The sequence below is a fragment of the Eretmochelys imbricata genome, chromosome 7 (genome assembly GCF_965152235.1).
Source record: "Eretmochelys imbricata isolate rEreImb1 chromosome 7, rEreImb1.hap1, whole genome shotgun sequence".
Lineage (NCBI taxonomy): Eukaryota > Metazoa > Chordata > Testudines > Cheloniidae > Eretmochelys > Eretmochelys imbricata.
In genome coordinates this window covers 106,676,351-106,696,401 of record NC_135578.1, presented here as the reverse complement: position 1 = coordinate 106,696,401, position 20,051 = coordinate 106,676,351, and the positions used below count along the sequence as shown (strand labels likewise).

At 40.0% G+C, this 20,051-nt stretch overlaps 1 protein-coding gene across 1 annotated transcript in view; it reads left to right on the top strand.

Moving 5' to 3' along the window:
• Positions 1–2,157: 2,157 nt before the first annotated feature.
• TACC2 (transforming acidic coiled-coil containing protein 2) overlaps positions 2,158–20,051 on the top strand; it is an 86,351-nt gene continuing 68,457 nt past the window's right edge. Inside the window, exon 1 of the mRNA XM_077821575.1 lies at positions 2,158–2,267. Coding sequence (XP_077677701.1) covers positions 2,200–2,267 — 68 coding nt within the window. The 5' untranslated portion in view covers positions 2,158–2,199. The remainder of the gene's footprint in view (positions 2,268–20,051) is intronic.

Sequence of the window (20,051 nt, the reverse complement as noted above, 5' to 3'; positions counted from 1 at the left end):
GTTTTATTATCTGTTTTACAGAGTTGTAACTGTTTATGGCAGGTGTGGCCAAACTGTGGTTCAGGATCCACCTGCGGCTCTTTTACAGTTAAAGTGTGGATCCTGGAGCACCCCCTCCACACTTCCCCTCCCAGTCTCTGCCTACAAGATTGGGCAAAGGGGAGCTCAGGGCTTCTGCCCTGCGGCATCAGGGTGGTGGGACTAGGGGCTTCTGCCCTGCAGAAAGGGTGGTCTAAAGGCTTTAGTCGGGGCGGGGGGGGAGGGGGAGGGCATTGTGACAGAAGCCCTGCACCCCGGCATGTGCCGCCCTGCAGGGCAAGTTGTGCGTGTCTTGCGGCTCTCAAACTTCTGAAGATTATTGTATGTGGCTCGGAGGCTCAGTACGTTTGGCCACTCCTGGTTTATGGTATCCTAAATGGTTCAGTGGTCTGGGCACTGGACTGGAAGCCAAGAATTCCTAAAAAACATCCTGGCTTTGATATTGATATGACCTCTGTCTCTTTGGGCCAGTAAATTAGGGTCAAATTTTGAAAAGTGGCTTCTTAATTTCTGGTGTCTAACTTGCCCGAAAAATTAGAGGCCGTTTTGGCAATTTGGAAACAAACTTTGGTGTCCCAGGCTTTTTCCATCTGTAAAATGAAGTGAATCTCAGATATGTTTTGCTGGCAGTGTTGTGAAGATGAATTAAGCAATCTTTATGAAGATGAAAAGTGTTATAATAAATAATTGCCAACTGTTATTAATTATTCTCATGGTGGTAGTGTCCAAAGTCCCTAGTCAGGATCAGTTTAACCACAGTTAATGAAATGGTGTGGAATATGCTTTGTCCTTGTCTATGCTTGTGGCTAAACTACATTCAGCACTTGTCAGCCCTGGGTTATTTTGTAGGGTAGACAAGCCTTAAAGGACTCTACTTTTTGAAAGCAGAAAATACAACACACAAGCTATTCAGCTGTGTGTACATGGAGAGGTGGGGGCGTCTTTATTCACATCTGTAAGAAATACACGGCTACACACTCTACAGTTAGAATGATTTAATATTTCTATTTTAATGTCTAATCTCTTGACTTTCTTCCAGTTAACTGAAGTTAACTATGTAGCTTCAAAGCATGAGAGTCACTGGAGTTAGCAGAGTGATCCTGAATGTAGATAGTACTGCTGCTGACATTTTGATCTCTGGGAAATATGAAGTGTAATTTTTTTATGGAGCCTCCATGTGTTTGCCAAATATGGAAATGCGAAGAGAGTGGGTAGTGCCTAGGCCTTCCAGCAGCTGCAATTTACAGAAGATATTCCTGAAACACTGGAACCTTTGCAGTAACAGAAAGACAAACTTCTCCATTGATTTTGAAATGCTGTTTTTTATCTAAAGTATCCCTAGCTCTCACAGCCTATGAACAGCATCACTCCCAAGGTTCCCTAGCTTATCATTTGACAAGAAGATTCACACACACACAGAGAAGCAAAACGGTTAACTGTAACAATATCTTTGGATCGAACTGCTCCCCGGTTTGCTCACACATTGCCTTGTTTACCTTGGCTCTTCGTGGCATTCTCCCTATTTCCCTGATGGAAGATTCCATTTTTGCCAGAGGGATGAGCTCTTTTGTTTTAATAATAATAATACAAATATACAGTAATTCTCTCTGTTGTAATCACTGTGGACGATACAATGTGCTTACTATTAGAAGGAAATGCAGGCGCAGGATTAGTACAAAATCCATTTGCATTTCAAATCAGCTGAGTCAACACAATATAATGGTCCTGCCTGTAGGTCCTTGGGGAGCCACAGTAGCTGACAATGTGTGCTTAAGAGGAGGGTCTTCATTTTTTTAAAGTCCTTCTCAATAGCCAGTGGCTCTGTTAATAGAGGTGCTTCATTGTAGCTGAGAGGACCATTGATGACTAAGGGTTGGTAACCTCAGTGCCTGACACACTGGCTGGGATTTTATTATATTTTTTAAATAATATTCATCTGGACAGGAAAAAAAAATAAAATAAATCCCTGGCAACAGTTCAGAGAAGAGAAGCTGCTGCTGAAGTGCCTCTGCTCTTGCTGCCACTGATGCAAGCAGCTGTTTCCATCTGCACTGCAGTATTGCCGCCACTCCAGTCAGACCTCTCAGGGCTTTTTGCTGCGGGAATTAACAAGGAAGCTGGCCTTGCTTGCAGCTAGCTTCAGCTCAAGGCACGCTGAGGATGGGAGGTTCGCAGTCTCTGCAGCAGGCACAGATAAGTAGCCTGAATCGGGAACCTTCAGAGGCAATGTAAGTGTAGAATACCTTTGCTCCCTTCTTTTTTGTATTGCCAGGCCTTCCACCTTTCTGCACTTTACATGCATGATATACTGAGAGGCCTTTGTTAATATTAATTGAAGATACAATTAAAGTTTTGCTATGTTTTGACCATTGCTATTTCTTTAATACTTTCATAGCCCATAGGCATTCTGGGTTGACTCACTGTCTCGATTCATTTATGACAGGTCATAGCTGTATACCTTATGTTTGTCTTTTATATGGTGTGGATGCATAATCAATCAAACACAATGACAATTTCCAGCTAAAATCACCTCCATGTTTCTGTTTAAAATGTACAGTGTTTAGCTGCATTTCACAGTTTTCCAGGGCTTCTTTCCTTTCCATACAGATGGGGTTTTTTTGTATTTTTTCAACTCACATCACCCTTATCAACATCAACCTATGTCGTCTTAACGTTATTTCCTGTGATGAATCATAATAACAAGGTGTCCTTAGATCCCTTCTCATTGAAGGGCAATCATGAACGATAGACTTGTTCGCTTTTTCCTTTTGCAAACAATTACTGCTCATTTAGAACACTGTACAATTTTGTTTTCAGAAGAGTATATCAGATACACTAACAACAAAGTCATTTACCATTTGTAAACTGGAATTGATCATTTATTGTTTGTGGATTTATCAGTTCACTAGCCAGCAATCTGTGTGTGTTTTTTGTTTTTTCCTGTAAACCACCGAGCTAATGTATAAGGAAGTGGCCTTTATCCTCCAATGGATTTTTATTAGATCTGCCATGTCTTTTATTGTTTCAGTCATACAGACCATATTTAATTAACGTGTTCAAAATTTAGTTTAGCCTCAGTAAGATACATTAAGCTCACCACAATGTATGTATGTCATTACAAAGACAGGTGTCTAAAACTGACCTAATTTAGCTCATTTTTATTTACTTTTTTCAATGCAACATCTTTTTCCTAATATAAATCTTACATTCTCAGAGTGCTTAAACATTTTGTGTGTGTTTCTTATAAGAGTGTCTTCAGAGTCAATGGAGAGTAATAGCACAGTAACCGGCTTTTAACTGGCCTGATCATAAGGCCATACAGCTCCTATTGTAAGATTCCAGTGTACCCTGCAGAGAGCTTTGCTTGATATGATGTTATTACATTCATAAGATACTGGCCTAAATGGGTTTCGGCAGCCTTTGTTCTTAGCTCCGATATACCGGTGCAGATATTTTCCATATAGTCCTGTTTTATGTAATGCTAATATTCTCACATTAAACATCTGTTTTAATTGGAATGAAGTGATGCTTCTTTATCTTTAAAACCTGTTTAAATTTATGTTTTCATCTACACACAGAACTGTATCTATTTTTTTAACATTGACTCACGTTGTCAGGCAATATGCATAGTGCATTGTTTCATTTATAATTTTCACAGCCTTTTAAGAATTCGTTACATCACAGCCTTGAAAACACATTGATGAAACAGTACTAGTTCTTGTCTTATGGACAGAGAAAATCAAATGCACTAACTGTCACATCTTTCAGCAATGTTTGTGTACAGAAATAATATTCTAGATCCTTTATCTTTAAAAGAATTGCTATAGAGTTTCAATTTAACCTCTTTGTACCTAGTATGAACCACTGACGTAACCTTCTGTTCATAAGTCAGTAGAAAACTGGTGATGTATTTGGGAATAGTTAGTGAAAGATGTTGATGGTCTTGTAGCACATGAATAATAAATAATATTGAATTAAGAAAATATAGTATTTCCTAAAAAATCCAAACTGCCTGCTATGAAAAATAAGCTATTAAAGCATGGGGACCCCTCTCTTTCTCCATGAATATGTGTGGGCCTATATTGACAAAATGTGCGTCTAACTGCTATGCCTTGTGGAGACCTGCTATGGTATGAAGTTGAGCATATCTATATATAAATTGCATTTGCTGCTCGGCTTCCTATCTGCCTCTCTTTTTGTGGGTGCAGTTTGCTTCTGCAAAATTGCACCCATATAACTTTGCACCTGCAAACAAATTGTGGATGCCAATACTGGCAGTTTGGGTAGCTAAATATCTGACTTACACAGGTAAATCAGGTGGTAAGCTATCTGGTAAGTTTCACTGGATCTTAAGCAACCCTTCTGTGATCCAACAAGGATTGGTTCTTAATGGAGTTGGCCATAAGAATTGTACTTTCTGTGCTCTATTCTCCTCTAGATTACAACTCTGTAAATCAGGAGTCACTACTGAAGTCAATGGAGTTACGCTGATTTAAAAAAAAATCAGCATAAGAGGAGAACTAGATTCTGGTATACTTGGGAAAAATCTCTTAAAGACAGGTTGCTTAACAAGCATAGATTTTGGGCAGGTTTGTATTTACTACATGCACATACAATCCGTTGAAAGCACAATTTGCACTTGTCAGAGGGGATGCTAGGCTTTTTAAAAATTTGTCTTCCCACATATTGTACTCACTGGCTTGTGTGAACCTCTATTAATTTGGCTCCTGAAGGTTTAATCAAATTAATCTTTAATCAAATTGAAAAATAATAGAATGTCTACCCTTCATTTTGATCAGTTTTCTTTGCTTTCGCCAGGGGTTATTGGTAATTCCGTCATTGGCAGTAAACAGTTGACTTTTAATAAGGAAGGTCATAGTTCTGAATGGGATAAAAGGAAAGAGTCCAAGGGAAGTGCATGATAATAAAAGCTGTGTAATTCAGACCTGGTTATTGATACTGTAAGCTCTGCCATGTGCTGTACAAACTGCAGTATGCACCCTGGTGGTCAGATGGATAGCAAAATCAAGTGCTTGTTTCAGTCACAATAATGGGTATGGACTTGATTGAAATGAGTGTAGGTTAATATTTGTATGCTGTATTTGGGTGTGTGAATACTTGTGTTATATACACACATACAAAATGTGTGGCAGTGAGATTTTTTTTCCTGCTTAACCTTTGACTGACTCACTAAGAGAATCTTTGAGGATAAAAATCATATTCAGCTGCCAACTGTTACATTATTTATATTCTAGTGTTTAATAATATTTCTAACTCTTCATAATATTAGCAAAGTAGAACCGGTAGTGAATATTTATCCATGTTTTATCTCATTGATCCTTGGCTCCTTATCAAATTCCAAGATTTTCCCCTGCACTAAACACATCTTGCTTTGAGAGGCTCATTATAGACACCATCCTTGTAGCCAGAGAGGATTGGTTAAGATTCATTCAGAGCCCATCAGCCAATTCCTTGATTAGCCAAAGGGTTGATGATGTTACTTCCTCCCATCGAGAGCTGTCTCTGTGAAATTTTCACCCCCTGCCAATCCAAGGAGAAAATGACTGAGAGTTGAGCCAACTCTGACTGAATCAGTGGTGAAACTCCCGTTGACATCAGTGGGAGCTGGATCAGAACCCAAGAAAAGGAACTCAACGCTACAGATCATTGGTATTAGGCCAAAGCTTTGGTGCCCCTGCAGGTTGTTGTTCAGTATTCCTTTCCATTGTGTGTAGTCTTTTTTTGGTATCTTGGTTGCCTAGAAAGGCTCAAACATGAGTGGCTGTCGGATTTGTGTTAAGAGCTGTAGTTAGCTAACTGGGTGTTTTATGTTTGTGTGTACATAAACACAGGCATCGTTGACCATTTTATTTTCTTATTTTTTTTCTTTAAAAATACTTTAAATGTATTTAAATTTAATTGTAGCTTTGCCTTCTCACAGGTTTAAAGGAAATTAATTACTCTAGCTAATTTAGTTGTTCGGGAAAAATAATTTTAATAGTATGAGGAAGGATTTTTTATGACCTGATTCTGGCAAAAGTGCAGCTGTTTTATATAAAACTTGTTTATACTAATAGTGTTAAAGGTTTTTGTTTTCTATTTAACCAAAATTGGTAGTGATCCAGACTGATAGGTTGTCCATCCTGCATGGTTGTAGTAAGTGCTAGTGCAGCATAAGTTTAATTTCTGATCCAGCCTTTGTTGACCACTCTGTCTATCCTGCAGGGGAATACACTCAGTCCAAGAGGTCTCTCTACTCGGGGGTTACCTGCATGAATTAATGAGAATGGTTCATCTAGTCAAGGAAAGAGGAGAAATGCCATGTGATTTCTGCCATCAAACTTCCCATCTTCTATCCTAGCAACCCTGGTCTGAACTCATAATGGCCTGATCCAGTGAAGTCCAATGGAAGTGTTTTTATTGACTTCAGAGGGCTTTGTATCAAGCCCATATGTATCACTAACAGCAGTCTGGTCAAGTGTGCAGAGACTCAAAACCAGAAAAGTTAGCCAAAAGTTTTTAGGGGGTATACAGGGACATGAACAAAATTTGAGCACTTATCCTATGTTTCCAAGGCACGTAATACAGTTCTGTGTCACATAAAATGTATTTTTACAATTGCCTACATTGTGCTTGTGATATGGACCATAATGGCTCATTTGGAATCGTTATACCTGTTCTGTAACTATTCATATAGGCAATTTGTAAAATGTATACTGGTATTGCTATTAGAAATCTGTATAAAAAGGCATTTCTATACATACATTGTAGTCATTATTTAAAATTAAATAGTTCACCCATTAATTTTTTTTTTAAATTTATGAAAACGACTGGTAATTTGCAGGTGAAGTTTTTGCTTGTTAAATTTATATCAGTCATGTTTTCAAACAGTGTGTTCTGAAATATTAATGCCTGTGGATATTTTCATTTTTTGTAATACTTGTATGGTACATTCAAAATAGCTCTATCCATAAATACATAACTTTCCTTTCTGAGATCTTATCTCAATACAGAGTTTTTGCATTTACTAATTGGCTTTATAGCATTCCCTAACTTATTTATTTTGTTACAAAAAAGTGCCAAGGAATTAGCTATATAATGTCCCTCCCCTCAAAGTAAATGGGGCAAATTCTTCAACTGGGACTGCACAGGGCTTAATTGAGGCCTCAATTTGGTTTAATAAAAATATGGAAATGATGTCACTAAATCTTATGCAAGCTGTTACACCCAATGTTAGATGCCTCTGTGAGGCGTTTTTATATTTTGCCTAGGGAATCCTTGAGGTCTTCTGCCTACCTGAAGAAACATTAAGTGCTTTTGTGAAAAATGAGGGGAGGGAGGAAAAGTAGTATGTCCTACTTAATAGATATATGTGTATTTAGAGTGGCTGCTTTTATTGGCAAAATAAGTAATACTGCTTTATACTCCTTGTAGCTCTGCAGAGCCAACAAAGCAAAGAGAAAACTAGCTGGATTCTGTATTTCTTGTGTCATCAAAAGAATTGTTTACTACATTCCAATTGGTCAAACCCGTGCAAAGATATTTGAATTGTATGAGGTTGCACAGAGGCCACAGAGGGCCTAGTATGGCCTGCATAACCTATATCAGGGGTGGCCAACCTAAGCCTGAGAAGGAGCCAGAATTTACCAACGTACATTGCCAAAGAGCCACAGTAATACGTCAGCAGCCCCCATATGCTCCCCCCACCCGCTCCCAGCACCTCCCACTCACTGGCAGCCCCACTGATCAGCACCTTCCCGTCCCTCCTCACACCTCCCGATCAACTGTTTTGTGGCGTGCAGGAGGCTCTAGGGAGGAGGGGGAGGAGCAAGGGTATGGCAGGGTCAGGGGAGGAGGTGGGAAGGGGTGGAGTGGGGCAGGGCCTGTGGCAGAGCCAGGGGTTGAGCAGTGAGCACACACACACACACACACACACCCCGGCACATTGGAAAGTTGGCACATGTAGCTGCAGCCCCGGAGTTGGTGCCTATACAAGGAGCCACATATTAACTTCTGAAGAGCCACATGGCTCTCTGGAGCCATGGGTTGGCCACCTCTGAGCTATATAGATGGGGATAATGTGCAAGATGGAAGCTTTTGAAGCCCAGGTAGAGTTTGGCCCTGGCAGACAGAAGTTTTAATTTGTAAACTAAACACTTTTTATTTGGAAAATCATCTAGAGTCACTAAATGTTGAACTTAGCATCACCATTTTTATAGTCAATGTTAGCAGTAGAACTTTATCCATCTTAAGTATTCCATACAGCTGCCATCTATCCAGCCAACAGAGGAGTTGAGGCTGTTCAGCACCTCCCAGCTTTGCAAGCTACAGAATCAAGGCCTTAGTTTCCTTGGAGTGAAAAATCAAGTTTGAAAAAAATCCAGGCCTTTTTCATTTCAAGTTTCTTCAAAAGAGGGAAGGTTCTGAAATTAAAATAAATATTCAGGTTTGCAGACTTCTCCGATTGTGGGCATTTTTTTTCTGCACACTGTGACGTCATTCCTCATGTTAAACATATATCAGCTTTTATTTGAAATGCAGAAATAATTAGGCTCAAAGGAAATCTCTGCTTGAATTTTCATCTGCTTCAGTATATAAAGTTACATTTATTGAGCCTGCTATCTGTTTCTTGCTTTAATTTAAGAGACTTCAGAGGTTTGCTGGGAATGGATTTTTTTTTAATCTTTCAGGGAAAGAATCTGAGAGCCTCATATTTTAACTTCCAAAGTGCAGGGCCATCACTTCAGAATACAGATGGGACTAGGGAAGAAACAAAAATGTGTATCTTATCTCTCCATGTTCTTGGGAGATAGAAGTATGATGCGAGTCAATGAGGTGTCATCCTAAATCACCTACCACTTTTACCAGCACACCATTGTGCTGAGAAGGCTCCTAATGTGGCAGGACTTTCTCTCAGTGCTTATTGAGATGCTATTTCATTGTATTGAGAGAACTGGAGCAGCATATGGTCTGTAACATGAAGAGTGAAGTCATGGCTCCATTGAAGTCAAATCTTCCACTGGCTTCCATCAGCCAGCATTTCACCTGAAGTGTGCAGTCTAGCATCTGTTTCAAAAAGGAAAATAACTAAGGGAGCAATTGTTCTCTGACATAATTAGCATGTACAATGGTTGTCTTTTTAGTTGATGAGGCTGTGTCACTCCTTTGCTCCCTTGTACGGGCTGGCAGCGTTGTCTTTCATTCAGTTTTCTTCATGTTGGCCATGGAGGAATAAAGTTTAGTGAAAATCTGTTCCTGGAGGGCCAAACTCTGCCCTGCTCTAATTCCCATGCATTCAGTGAGTTCAGAGGGGTTGCACAAGGATAAGCAAGGAAGAATTTGTCTTGGTGAAGAGATATTAGGAACTTCTCCTCTTTCCTGTACTGCATTTGTCAAATGACAAATTTAATCCTTCGCCCCCTCCCTGGAAGGAGCCACAGTCAAACCAGTATAAGGTTTTCACCAGAATGACAAGGGAACAGTTTCTCTCTGCATTACAGACTAATGCTGTTTCATGAATCTTCAGTATTACCATAGCCAGGGGTTCTCCCAGAGGGTTAAATAAGTCATAGATCCATTTCCACAACTTGCAGAGATGGGTTTTTTGCTGCTGTCTTCTGAACTCTGTAGTTGAGCTAATCTGTGGGCTACAGAGAGCCTGTCCCTAGCAGGATTTAAGGGAAAGTTCTGATGAATGAAGTAACCAAAACAAAAAAGAAAAGGAGTACTTGTGGCACCTTAGAGACTAACCAATTTATTTGAGCATAAGCTGTCGTGAGCTACAGCTCACTTCATCGGATGCATACTGTGGAAAGTGTAGAAGATTTTTTTATATACACACAAACCTTTTTTTCATGCTTTGTGTGTATATAAAAAGATCTTCTACACTTTCCACAGTATGCATCCGATGAAGTGAGCTGTAGCTCACGAAAGCTTATGCTCAAATAAATTGGTTAGTCTCTAAGGTGCCACAAGTACTCCTTTTCTTTTTGCAAATACAGACTAACACGGCTGTTACTCTGTAACCAAAACATATAGCTCTTGTTTCAAATGTGGTGTTGGTGATTTTCCTTTGCAGTCTTTGCATGCTATTGTAAAGCATTAAGAATGGAGCCACCTGGCTTGCATACCAAAGGTATATTTAACAGGCTTTTGTTTCCTGCATTAAGATTTTAGTACTTGGCACTAAGTGGCAAATGAAAGATGCCTGTCCTGAGTAGGAAATACTTCTGCCTTTAACAGCTGATGTTAATTTGAATGCCATCAGTCTGTAACCTCAGTACCATGAATAAGGTACACCAGTAATTTGGAGTCCAACTGTTAGATAATTTTAACTGTTTTCCTGGTAAGTGTTTTCTAGCTCTGAATATTGGGATATCCTAAATATGTCTTTGTTTCCTCCCATCTCTTAAGAGACTTCTGCATTTTTAGTGCATATAGAACAGTGACCTGGTTAGTTAGAGGTACACAGAAGACAATCTGGTTGTGATGCTATCAAGATAATTGTCTGTTGATGAAATGATTTCTATTGAAAAAGAAACATGGGCTAAGAAGAGGTTTGAGAATAGAAAATTGTACATATTGGGTCTGTTCTTTGAGTCCTGTCACAATACCATATATGTGATCATTTAGAATAAACCTGGGGTAAAGAAAGAGGACAAACGGGCTTAGAAAGAGAGAGAGAGAGATGGGATTAACTTCATCATTCATTAATATTGCTAGTGCTGAAAAGCAAACCCTGTTAGAGCTGTTAGCTCTCAGGAAAAATTATAAACGTTTAAAAGGAGATTTTTAATATTCGGTTTGGGCTCTCTTGACTTAAAGCAATACGAGGAACTTGGACTCTAGTCAGTTTCGAAATTGAGTTAAAAGTAGTTTTGGGTACTTCTGCACGGCTTGTGCCTGTGTCTCCTTGTCAGTTTTTGAGATTTTTTTTTCAGTTGTGGGTTTCTATATTTTATTACATTTTTCCCTTCTCTGTTGCTGTGTGAAAGGTGGGGACTGACCTTTATTAGGGAAAGAGTGAATCTGACCTAAACACTACTGTCAGTCAAATTCACAAAGTCAAGTAGAAAAATAATTTCATTTTTATCCAATCTTATTTAGTTATTTTAACAATAGAAGGTAAAAGAGGGGGGAAATCAGAAGTCTTTGTTTTTTTAAAATTTGTTTCCCTTTAATTCTTCTTAGTTGCATTATCAAATTAGTAACCTGACTCCCAGAATAGTCAGCCCATGAGAAATCAGACTTTCACATAGAGTGGGTGGTGGTTTTTGATTTACAGTTTTCCCTTTGTAATCTGTTTTAAAAAGACATTTTCAAAGTGATTTCCAGTATTTTAGACACAACTCCCATTAAGGATTTGCCACAGCTAAAAGTCCAAACAATACTTTGAAAATATAGTCCACAGCATCTAAGTATCTGTTGTCACTTAAAGAAAATCCACCACCTTGTTCTCACGGCTAAACTGTCCAGAGATCACAAACTGAAAATTCACTGCTCTTCTGATAGCATGTAAACCACGGTATGCATCCGATGAAGTGAGCTGTAGCTCACGAAAGCTCATGCTCAAATAAATTGGTTAGTCTCTAAGGTGCCACAAGTACTCCTTTTCTTTTTGCAAAGACAGACTAACACGGCTGTTACTCTGACACCTAATTTGTGTTACATTAGTCCAAGTACGTCACTGGACAGATTTATTCATCACACTGAATTTATAGTGCTGTAATTCCCATTAATATTGCAATGGAACTATTCCTGATTTATACTGGTATAGCTGAGGGAAGAATAGGCCCAGAGGGTACTTTTTTGGTGTAGAAGCGGAAGAGGGGGAGAGTGGAGGGTTGTCCAAAACAGGAAAACAGTCCCTGCTTCTAGTGCACATTATGCAGATTTATCTTTCTTCTTTATGTCCTTGAGTTAAACCTTGTGCTTGTCATGAACCATCATTTATGGACTGGGAAGCATCAGCTCCAATGTAATATTGATTATTTTCTGGGAAGCCATATTTTCCTTGAGGTTCTATAAGTATATTTATGCTGAAATAATCTTGAAATCCTTCTCTAGACACCAATTCCCACCCTGCTTGCTGCACACATTAATGCCAGTACTACTACTTGTGTAATTGCATTGCACTAATATAGGCTACCTTTCAGATGAACAGAATTTATTTTATGAGTTCCCTTTAAAAAATAAAACTGAAAACTGCCAAGTATGCTTCTCTTGCTTTCTAGTTCAAGCCATAAAATAGTCACATGACACTTAACAACTCCCTATCTTGGGTGAAAATTCTTTTGGACAAAAAAGGAAAAAACTCTTTAGTTGTTTAGCCATGTTTTAACTTGCTAAAACTATGTTCAGCAGAATTTACTGGAGCAGGAAGTTATCCAGATAGCTTTATTCTGTAGCCTGTTACCAATAAGTGAATATATTCACACAAGTTCCTTCCTCCTAGACGGATATATATCTTTTGTGAAGATGCTTTTATTTGCATTGGTTCAGGAAGCTGGATGCCTGGGCCATTGCAGATGTAGCTTTGATGTGTTTTGGCATAATGTGGTCCAGTTCTAAGGTGGTTCCAGCATGAGATGCTCTACAGGGGCTATTAAATGAGTGTTACACAGGGAGGATGCAAGGAAACCCACTAACCAGGTAATCTATAATGAAATTGTTCTGTGACAAGATAATCCTCTGCTGCTTTTTGGCATTAAACTGGGTAAGAAAGAAACCTTCAAATATCCCATTGTTCAGAGGCATGTCAGGCACACATTGGCTTTTAAATACTTCTCTCCTGGTTGGTATCCCTAAACAGACTACATTATTTTCTGTGGAAATCATAGTTATTTACAAAGGGCCCAATCCTGCAAGACCCTGAGCACTGTCATTTTCCCATTGGCTTCTGTGGAAACTGAGGGCATTCCGCATCTCACAGACTCCCCAGAATCCTTCACAGAATAATATATTGCTAAATCCACCCCCACCCTCCTGCATACACACACATAATCCTGCGGCAGTCCAGCTAGTATTAGAAATGGTGACTTTTTGTATAAAAACAGCCATAAACTAAGTCCTGATTCTGATTTTATACCTGTACAAACCATTAATAATGGTCTACTTAAGACAGTGAAGTTACACCAGTGTCAGTGAGATTGGAATCAGATCTGTAATTTTGCCTTCAGCTCAGCTAGTCCCTCTTCATTGGTTAGCACCATTGTCCAGACATTGTGACGGGCTTTGCAGTTTGCCTCCTCCCAGTATGGACTGAACATGGATTTATTAAATCATAGGATAGATGATCTTGTCACTGAAAATCCTTACAACTGTGTGATAGCAGTCCATTAATAGTTAATAGTCAAAAATGTGCCCCTAAGGAACGATCTTGTAAATGGATTCCAGTGACACATAAGTGACATGTATGCACCTCCCCCATCTTCTGACCGAGATAAAGGCAAAGTCCTGTACTGAAAATGCTCCCTCCTGGGAAGAAATGGAGTGAGCAGGGCAGATGGCTTTAAATGGCACCTGATAAGTTGCTGACCCAGCTTCTATAGGTCAGACTAAGGTCACTGTTCCTGTCCTTCACCATGAATGGAAAAAGGTTCACTGTGTTGGCTGTACTGCTGCACTGTGTCTGAGGATTTCGCCATTTTGATTGCCTACAGAATGTACATTGAGGGAGGGGCAGGGGAAACGATTGCAGATAATGAATCCTACAATAGTCCTACTTAACTTGTGCATATTTCTCTTTAGTTTTTTCTATACCACTCATCACTATAACATCTAATGGTATCAGTTGCCTTAGATAATTAGATTACTTAACCTCAGCATTTGCACTGTTTCCTACGGGTCCCTATACAAATATATAACAACATTTTTGAGCATGACCACTGATGGATATTAAAAACGATTATATAAGAATACATGGATACAGCTAACAATCACAGTATTAAAGGGGCTAATTTAACTTAGAGTCCCATATTAACTTGTTTTATTGGAACTCACTGAGTAGGCAAATATTATACAATAAAATAATTAAATCTGATTTAACAATTATTTTGTATTGTAAAATGTTTCCCAGGTCTGGTACTAGAAATAATAAATCATCTTCAGCCATAATTGTGAAATATTTTTTCCCCTCAGTCCTTTTATGGAACATATTCTGTGGTCAGTAAATACCAGCTATCCTAAATAGTTAATTTAACTTTCCAAACAATATTTAGAGTTTAGGTGATCTTTGCTAATTCTGAACCATGAAACTGAGGACTGAGTTCATGTGGTCAGATCATAAATAAATACACTGCACTGATGCAGGTTACAGTTCTGGAACTGCAATATAATTTATACTAAATGTAAAATAACAGATTATCTGTTTATAACCGGAAACAAAACTTGTGGCCACTATTTGCATTTTTTCACCACAGATATTAGTAGCTTATTATTTGTATTTCTGTTGTGTCTTTGTGGAACAGAGTCATGGAAATCTACTACAGATAAGAATTGTAGAATCATAGGGTATGTCTACACTACGAAATTAGGTCGAATTTATAGAAGTCGGTTTTTTAGAAATCGGTTTTATATATTCGAGTGTGTGTGTTCCCACAGAAAATGCTCTAAGTGCATTAAGTGCATTAACTCGGCGGAGTGCTTCCACAGTACCGAGGTTAGAGTCGACTTCCGGAGTGTTGCACTGTGGGTAGCTATCCCACAGTTCCCGCAGTCTCCGCTGCCCATTGGAATTCTGGGTTGAGATCCCAATGCCTGATGGGGCTAAAACATTGTCGCGGGTGATTCTGGGTACATATCGTCAGGCCCCCATTCCCTCCCTCCCTCCGTGAAAGCAAGGGCAGACAATCGTTTCGCGCCCTTTTTCCTGAGTTACCTGTGCAGACGCCATACCACGGCAAGCATGGAGCCCGCTCAGCTCACTGTCACCGTATGTCTCCTGGGTGCTGGCAGACGCGGTACTGCATTGCTACACAGCAGCAGCAATCCATTGCCTTGTGGCAGCAGACGGTGCAATAGGACTGGTAGCCGTCATCGTCATGTCCGAGGTGCTCCTGGTCGCCTCTGTGAGGTCGATGAGGAGCACCTGGGCAGACATGGGTGCAGGGACTAAATTTGGAGTGACTTGACCAGGTCATTCTCTTTAGTCCTGCAGTCAGTCCTATTGAACCATCTTATGATGAGTAGGCAGGTGATACAGATTGCTAGCAGTCCTATTGCATCATCTTCTGCCGAGCAGCCATGAGATGTGGATGGCATGCAGTCCTTCTGCACCGTCTGCTGCCAGCCAAAGATGTAAAAAATAGATGGAGTGGATCAAAACAAGAAATAGACCAGATTTGTTTTGTACTCATTTGCAAACCCCGTCTAGGGGACTCATTCCTCTAGGTCACACTGCAGTCATTCACAGTGAAGGTGCAGCGAGGTAAATCTAGCCATTGGTGCACATTTTTTATTGGAACCCTCCGTGAAGTCCTGCCTGAAATATTCCTTGATGTAAAGCCACCCCCTTTGTTGATTTTAACTCCCTGTAAGCCAACCCTGTAAGCCGTGTCGTCAGTCGCCTCTCCCTGCATCAGAGTAACGGCAAACAATCGTGCATCTGAGTTGAGAGTGCTGTCCAGAGCAGTCACAATGGAGCACTCTGGGATAGCTCCCGGAGGCCAATACCGTCAAATTGTGTCCGCAGTTCCCCAAATTCGACCCGGCAAGGCCAATTTAAGTGCTAATCCACTTGTCAGGGGTGGAGTAAGGAAATCGATTTTAAAAGCCCTTTAAGTCAAAATAAAGGGCTTCATTGTGTGGACGGGTGCAGGTTTACATTAATTTAACTCTGCTAAATTCGACCTAAAGTCCTAGTGTAGACCAGGGCATAGAAATGTTGGGAAGGGAGGTCATCAAGTCCACTTCTGCTCTGAGGCAGGACCCAGTAAACCTAATCCATCCCTGACACGTGTTTGTCCAACCTGTTCTTAAAAACCTCCAATGATGGGGATTCCACAGTCTCCCTTGCAAGCTATGCCAGAGTTTAACTAACTTTATAGTTAGGTTGGATATTAGGAAAACTTTTTAAATCTCCCTAGCTGCAGATTAAGCCCATATTTTCTTAAGTGGACATGGAGAACAATTGATCACTGTTCTCTTTATTACAGCCCTTAACATACTTGAGGACTGTTATCAGATCCCCCTTCAGTCAGCTTTTCTCAAGAGTAAACATGCCCAGTTTTTTTAACCTTTCCTCATCAGTCAGGTTTCCTAAATCTTTTATCATTTTTGTTGTTCTCTCCAATTTGTCCCATCTTTCCTAATGTGTGGCAGCCAGAATTGAACACAATACTCCAGATGAGGCTTCATCAGCGCCAAATAGAGTGGGACACTTACCTCCTGCATCTTACATATGCCACTCCTGTTAATACATCCCAGAATATTAGCCATTTTTGCAACAGCATCACATTGTTCACTCAAATTCATTTTGTGATCAACTATAACCTCAGATCCTTTTCAGGATCTATCACCTATCCCGTTATTCCCCATTTTGTAGTTGTGCCTTTCATTTTTCCTTCCTAAGTGAAATACTTTGTATTTATCTTTAAGTGCAATTAATTCCAAAGTAAATGCCTGCAGAAGATCTGCAGAGTCCATTGGAAAGAGTTTCTTGCAACTTCAGAAATTCTAAGTAGAGCAAACCAACCTAAAGCATCAAACATGATAAGAAGATGATGACAGACATATTTAGGACCTGCTTTAAGGATGCCACCAATACAACTTCCAAGTCGAGTGATAACATGGATAGCACCTGGGTAGAAGGGGGAAGAAAGGGCAAGCTAGAGAAATATTGCACAGGACAATAAAGAAAGAAGCCTAATCCATCAATATGACACTTAGAAGCCTGAACAGATGAGCACAAAGGTGAAATGGTGTTATACCAATAAAATAAAAACCAGCAGGATCTTATTAAAGAGGAAAAGGCAAAATACCACATTTATTGTGAATACAGAAAGAATCATAGTAAGCAGTTATAGCTATAACATTCCATTCAATCTCATATTCATTCACACACACACACACACACAGGTTCTGCAAGGTTGTTATCATAGTTACCAGCCTTAGAGTTGCTCATGCCAAGCCACTGGCCAGGTGGCCTGGACGTGAGGAGGGAGCAGGGCCTTGTCAGATGCTCATCTGATGCTCCTGGAAGTTGGTTTGCAGAATCAGACCCCAAAGTTCTCACTTTCTAGAGTCTATTTTTATAGGAATTTCTTCCTATGCCAGTCTATGGGAATTGCTTCATCATGCTGTTGCTGAATCAATAAGCAGATGGCTCATTCCTGACGGCTCCGTGCTGCCAGATGTTATCTTGTTCTATGGTTCTCCCATTCTTGAGGCTGTTGGGTGGATTCCAATCTGCCCTCTGGGGGGTCCTCTGATTATTTCCACTTGACGCCTTCTTCAGCCGATGGACACTGGATTCTTAGGCTGGCAGCTCCCTGATCATTCAGTTATTATCCACACCAAGCATCCGTCCACATACAGCCTCTATCTCTATTTTAATCACAATTGTTAATACAACAAAAGGGCGGGGAGTCTCTGGGTGCTGTTTCTGTTGTTACAGAGTATTGCTTTGAGTCTCTCTCTGTGTGAATTGCTTTGAGAACAGATTCTGTCTTAGAATGTACTAAGGCAATGAGCAGCTTGCAAGTTTCACACATGGAGAGAAACAGTACCAAAAACCAAGAGACCTCTTAATTAGTAATACCCTGGAATTTAAACTATGGGGAATCAAACTCATTTGTGATTTTAATACAGAACTTCTTTAATATGATCCAGCAATGGAGGAAACTGGTAGATGCCCTATGCACTTGAGGGTACAGGAGGATGAAGAAAGAAGTGCCTTTAAGTCCCAGTGAAGATTCTGTGTTGTTCTAGAGTCTGTACAGACACATAGTAACAGTCAGTTTTCTGCCCCAGAGAGTTGAGAATTTAATTAGACAAGGCAGGACACAGAGTTACGGAGATAGGTGAAGTGACTTGCCAAAGGTCATACAGTAGTTCAAAGGCAGAACTGAGAGTGTAACCCAGATTTTCTGCATCTCAGTCCAGTGCCCTATCACTAAAACATACTGCTGCTTAATATTGTTCTTGAGAAATTATATAGGGGAATCAGTTTTCCTATGGACAGGCAAGGTAAAGGATCATGTGGCTTGGCAGAAATAATACAGATCTTCTGTCTACTTTTGTAGACCTTTGATATTGCTTTGGAAGTTTTAGGTTCTCCAAAGCTTAGGGTAAAGTGATAGCAGGATCGATGCCCAATAAGTCTATCTGCTTATATGGTCCTCATCTCTATAGTACCTGTTTCCCATTGAAGTAACTGGCAAAACTCCCGTTGACATCAGAGCAGAAGCAGTCCCACTATCCCAACTAGCTGAGTTCTGGTTCTGATTGCAGCAACATCACTGATTCTGAATTGTGCACAGTGATTTTTATGATGAAATATTTCTGAAAGCAATGGATGGAGGTAAGACCATAAAATTCGTACTTCCAGGTTACAGGGATTAAAAACTAAGGATATTTTCAATACTAAACTCTAACATGGTAAACATCCCTTTTTTCTTGCTGATTTAGATTCCTCTCTGGGTGGCTGACAAATAGTGCTATAAATACTGAAATTTATAGCTTAATTTTAGTATACAACAGCTACAGACATTTTAGTGGGATGTTTATAGTGGGAGATGCTCATTGCCTTCAGACAATACCACACATATTACAGTCATGAATCAGCATTAGGCTGTTCACTTACACTGGTCCCATCAGATTCAAGACTTTCTGATCCCCTTATACTTATGACTTAGAGCATTATTTCATAGAAACTTTGGTGCAAAGAAAGTAATGATGTGGTACGGCCCCCATGAAGATGTTTTTCTGGTAATATTGGACCAAATCCTTCCCTCCCCCATCACCTTTCAACAAACTATATGATGCCCAGGGGAACAAATCTTCAGAAAGAGCCATGATGGAGTTATAGGGCCTGGAGGAGAAAGCAGTTCTGTGGAATGAACCTATGTAGCCACTTGCAAAACACGGCCTCCTAAAAAAAGTGTATAGAGCCAGAGGTGACATGGAGGAGCAACACTGAGGGTAAGTCTACAAAGCAAAGAAAAACCCGTGGCTGGCCTGTGCCAGCTGACTCAGGCTCCCAGGCCTCGGGCTGCGGGGCTGATCCACTGCTGTGTAGACTTCGGAGAATGTTTACAGTACGTATATCCAATAGAGTTGCACAGTTCTTGTTAATGTTGTTTGCATTAATGTTGTTACCCTTCATATGCTTTTGCACAGGGATGGAACATAGAGTCCATATTTTTTTGTTGGAGAATGACAATGTGCATATTTTAACAGTGCTAAACTCAATACATGTAGTCAACTCCTGGTGTGTACAGATTATTTTCCTGTAGGATATGAATCTGCCAAATATTGTAGTTTCTGTGTCCTAGTATCACTAAAACAAGACTGCTACATAAAGAAAAAAGAAATGGCAGATATAGTTAGCTTGAATTCTAACAATAAGGATGAGTTTTGTGTTTTCTGGAGGATGTTGGCTTTACATAGTAATACTGCAGGTTAGACTCACAAATTCTACATATCCCTTACAAGACAGAGATTTCATTTATTCTATACCAGCTTTCATTTTTTAGCAAATCTGCCTACTCTTGCCTTAATAGTGAACTGTGAAGTTATGGAGAAAATATTCAAATGTAAATATAGAGGGACAGATGCTAGTTCTTGTTCTAGCTGCTCTCTCTAGCTCTGGAAGCAAAAGCAACCTAAAAGAAGGCTTGACTGGCTGCTTGCGGATTCCCTTTAGCTCCATTCCCAGGCCCCAGTGCAGGGAGCATTCCCAGAGGAGGGGGCATGGCGATGGCACTTCTTCACTCCAGTGAGCCCTGGCTGCTGGTACTGTTTCAAAACCCTCTGCCTCAAAAATGTCATGCAAGCATGCACCCCCAGATTAA